A 4,297-nucleotide genomic window follows, 5' to 3' on the forward strand; every position below is an offset into this window, starting at 1 on the left:
ATTAGATATGTAAATGGAGGATAGGTCCGTCAACGGTTTTAAGCCAAGGTGGTCAGGGATGCAAGCCCATGGTGCTGCTGTCCCAAAACCTCTGACCACCAGAAGCCAGGATGGGTCGAGAGGGATGGATCACTTGATGATTGTCCTGTTCTTTTCACCCTCCTGAAGCACCTGGCACTGACCGCTGCAGAGCTTTGCCCTGACCCAGTAGATACTGTTCTCATGTTCTTATGAGACATTTCTTCTCAACAGCTGCAGAAATGGAAGGTGGGAATAAAATGAAAATAGATTGCCACAGTGTTTCTGCTGGATGTTGTGTGATGTTAGCAGAAGGTCAAACAGGATATAGTGTAACTTGAAAAGTTTCAGAGAAGGGCAACAAAAATGATGAAGGCTATAGAATGGCTTTGTCAAGGTATTTTTCCCCACTTTGAACTTTAGCGTCCAAAAAGTGAGGACCTGCATGGACCCCTCTAAGCTTAATTCCAAGCTTAGATCTGATAGTGCTGCCAAAAGCCAAAATATAGTGTTTGGCACACTTTCTGTTCCCCTAAAACAAGCCTCAGGAGGATTCAGCACGTTCTCCTCAGCAGCAAAACATTTCTTTAGCACAGGTTAAGAAACAGCTAATCACACACACCCGTTCTGTTCTCCAGAGACCACCCAGTGCACCAGGCCACAGCACCTCTGACCTCTCTCCCACCCAGCCACTCCCACAAAGCCACAAATGTAGGAAAGAGAGCAAGAGCAGCCTTCGAAATGAGCAGTAAGGCAGCCAAACACAAAGTCCTTGGGACAAAGGCCTTGGCTGCAGAATGGGGGACTGAGGCTAGCAGAGCTGTGATCCTGAGAATGGTTTAGGAGTTTGAAGAGGAAAGACTCTAACTCAAGGTGACGCAGCAGGTCAGTGGCAGAAACAACACTAGCGCCCCTTTATCCCAGTGTGCAGCCCAGTGCACTCCCCACTTGCCCATGGTATGGCCCCCTTGACTGCTGCATTCCTTAATGGTCTGAAAAAAGTCCAGTTCAGATGCAGCTAGTCAGAGAGGAGATACACACACCGTGCTCTCTCTCTCTCATGGTGATTTTTACATTTCTTCTTCCATGTTTTGCTGTTTCCTTTCAACTTAGAACAAGACTCATTCGATCTGGCGGCCTTTTCTGGCAGTGCGCAGTGCTGTTGTAGCCATGTAAGTTGTAGGATATTAGAGCGACAAAGTGGGGGAGGAGGTGTCTTTCTTTGGATCAACTTCTGTTGGCGAGAGAGACCAACATTCAAGCTTACACAGTGGAAGGACATAGTTAAAACACCCCTATAGGTCCAATGAAAACCTGGCTTTAATTTCCAGTTCCAAAAGCATTTTCTGTTGACTCCTTTAGCTCAGCAGGGAGCTTCTACTGATGCATCGATGAAAGATGTTGATTACACATTTCAGGATCTCTTTTGTTGTCACCCCATAAACGATGGGGTTTAACATGGGGGGAAAGAGCACATAGAGGTTGGCCAGTAGGTTAAGAATATAACCTGGGATGATGTGCCCAAATCGGTGTGCCAAAGAGGAGAAAAAGGCCGGTGTGTAGAACATCAGCATGACACAGAGGTGGGAGCTGCAGGTGCGGAGAGCCTTGAGCCGGGAGTCCTTGGAGGGGAGCCGGAAGACGGCCCTGAGGATCAGCCCATAAGATACAGCAATGAGCACAGCATCCAAACCAATTACTAAAATAGCCATGGCTATGCCATACCAGGCACTGACTGTGATGTCGTCGCAGGCCAGCCGGGTTATGGCCATATGCTCACAATAGTTGTGAGGCAGGAGGTTGGTTCTGCAGAACTTCTGTTGCTTCACAAGAAAGATGAGAGGGAAAATGATACAGAAACTTCTTGTGATAACTGCCAGCCCTATCTTCCCGATCACAGACTTGGTTAGTATGATGGCGTATCTCAGGGGGTCGCAGATGGCAATGTATCGATCAAATGCCATGGCCAGCAGGATGGCCGACTCGGCAATGAAACTGACATGGATGAAGAACATCTGGGTCAGGCAAGCAACAAAAGAAATTTCCCCTGCTCTAAACCAGAATACAGCCAGCATCTTGGGCACTGTAGTGGTAGATAACAATAGATCAACAGTGGCCAGCATGGACACGATTAGATACATGGGCTCATGGAGGCGTCGTTCTGTTAGAATGATGAATATTAGGGGAGAGTTCCCAATAAGTGTCACAAAGTACATCAGACAGAAGGGGATGGAGATCCAGAAATGAGACTCCTCCGTACTCGGGATGCCAGTCAGGATGTAAGTTAAAGGGTAAAAAATGGTGTGATTGTCAGTTGGCATCATGTACCATCACTTGGATCTTCTATTCAGTTTCCTGTAACTAACAGCAAAAGAGAAAATCAGTGAGAAATCCAGTGTTAGCTAGGATTGGAATGCATTTGTTGACAGAATCAGAGTTACCATCAAAAACTTCACTGTGTGACAATTGCCTGTCGTTTGGGACCGTAATTCCTGAAACACATTTGTATTGCAGAACTGTAGTAGGAAGAGAGCCTGAGACATAAGCCCTTGTGTCAGAGGTCTAGTATGAGGTGTGAGGCCTGGGCTAATATAATCAAAGCCTTGTTGATATAAAGAAAAATTAGGTTGTGAACTACAGGCAGGCCCTGCTCACAGAATCTGGCAAGCACAGGGCTGATATTTGAAAACCACACATTTCTAAGAGGTTCTAGGCACAGAGCACTCAGGCAAACACATTCCAGAAGGGTGGTACCAGAACTCCTCGATATCAGCACATTCCCTAAAGATGAGAGGAACATGGTGACCCATTCTAAAGTTATGGTCAGAATGAGACAGTGATGGATAGAGATGTACAACGTGATGGGTGGTAACCGGCTACATAAGAGGGTGTCAATTAACTACGTTAGAGGGTCAGTATGTAACTTGTTTGTATTGATGTATGAAATGGAGCCTCAAAGGGAATGTCTTTGTCTATCCTAATGAGGAATGGAAAGTCCCACTGTTCACTGAGCTGGTTCATTCTAATGTCCACACATGTATTAATTGTCCAGTAGAGTCTGCAGGATACCAGTATTATGCTTCATCGACAATAAACTTGTCTGAGTGCCTTTGTACCTTAACGGATCTTGTGGTCATTGGGTGGTTCGCTGGAGGTCTGCTGTGCAGCTGTCTGCACAGAGTTAGGACAGGACAAAGGGAGAACACACTCATTCACAACCAAACATCTAACCACACTGGTGACCCCCGACAAGTTACGTACTGCCCCTCTGACATACCATCTCCATTCCAGAAGAGGGAAGATGGTTTGAATGGTTCTGGCCCCAGGTGAAGCAGGGCGCGTCCTCCTGGTGTTGCTGCCCACAGCAGAATCTCTCCTCCGCACATTTACTAGTTGTTTTCAGGTCTCAAGCAGTGACTGTGAAAGTGAGTTAAAGCAGCCACACGACTGGTTCTTCTGGCACTTCCCCCAGTTTCACACTCACAACTGCCGAGTCACTCCCAGTTTATAATGGGATGAGAACAGAACCTATTTCCTTCACAATCTTCCTGCTGGATCCTACTGGCTTGTGGCCTTGACCCAACCAACACTCAAGCACACAAGTAAACTCACTCACAAGGAACTCTCATTGACCTTTATGAAAATACTCACCTGAGTAAAGTTACAAGTTTTTTCAGGATTTGGTCCTAAATACGTGAAGCCAATCTCAGTTGAGGTCTGGTCTGCACTACAGACCTGTATTGGGATAGCTACTTTGCTCATTGGTGAGAACAATCTGCACCTGTGACCCACATAAATATACCAGCCTGACCCCTGTGTAGACACAGCTACAGCCTCTGGGGGAGGTGGATTAACTACTCTGCTGGGGGGAGTTCTTCTCTATCAGCAAAGAGCATCTCCCCTGACGCACCACAGCAGTGCAGCTGTAGGGGGACCAGATGTTGCTTTTTTAAAGGTTTTTAAAGTCCTGTATTTAAGCCCTCCTGCAGCTGGCCCAACTTTTTTTAAAAAATGGGCAAATTGTCCCATATTTTCTATCTGCCTCATATCCATACTAGCAGGCCCTTCTTCTGGCCAGATCCCTCCTTCCCAGATGCCCGCCTACCAGCGGTGAGTCGGAGATGTCCAGTGAGTGACGAGGGGGGTGGGTATGCAAGGCTGGTGACAGGGCAAAGATGCAGGACCTGGGGCCAGACACTTCCCCTGTTGGTCCATCAGCTCAGCCCCCACTATGTGCCGGCTCTCAGACAGCAGGTCTCCCACCCCCCGTCCCATTTCC

General features: G+C 47.3%; 1 protein-coding gene across 1 annotated transcript; it reads right to left on the minus strand.

Annotated features, from left to right (window-relative positions):
- Positions 1-1,376: 1,376 nt before the first annotated feature.
- On the minus strand, positions 1,377-2,342 carry LOC115641860 (olfactory receptor 52B2-like). Its single transcript, XM_030545229.1, has one exon. The coding sequence runs from the start codon at positions 2,340-2,342 to the stop codon at positions 1,377-1,379; it is 966 nt and encodes a 321-aa protein (XP_030401089.1).
- Positions 2,343-4,297: the final 1,955 nt, after the last annotated feature.

Source organism: Gopherus evgoodei, unplaced genomic scaffold (genome assembly GCF_007399415.2).
Source record: "Gopherus evgoodei ecotype Sinaloan lineage unplaced genomic scaffold, rGopEvg1_v1.p scaffold_36_arrow_ctg1, whole genome shotgun sequence".
NCBI classification, from domain to species: Eukaryota; Metazoa; Chordata; order Testudines; family Testudinidae; genus Gopherus; species Gopherus evgoodei.

Coding starts and splice junctions, on each gene's coding strand:
- LOC115641860 (XM_030545229.1), bottom strand. CDS start 2,342: ATGATGCCAACTGACAATCACACCATTTTTTACCCTTTAACTTACATC.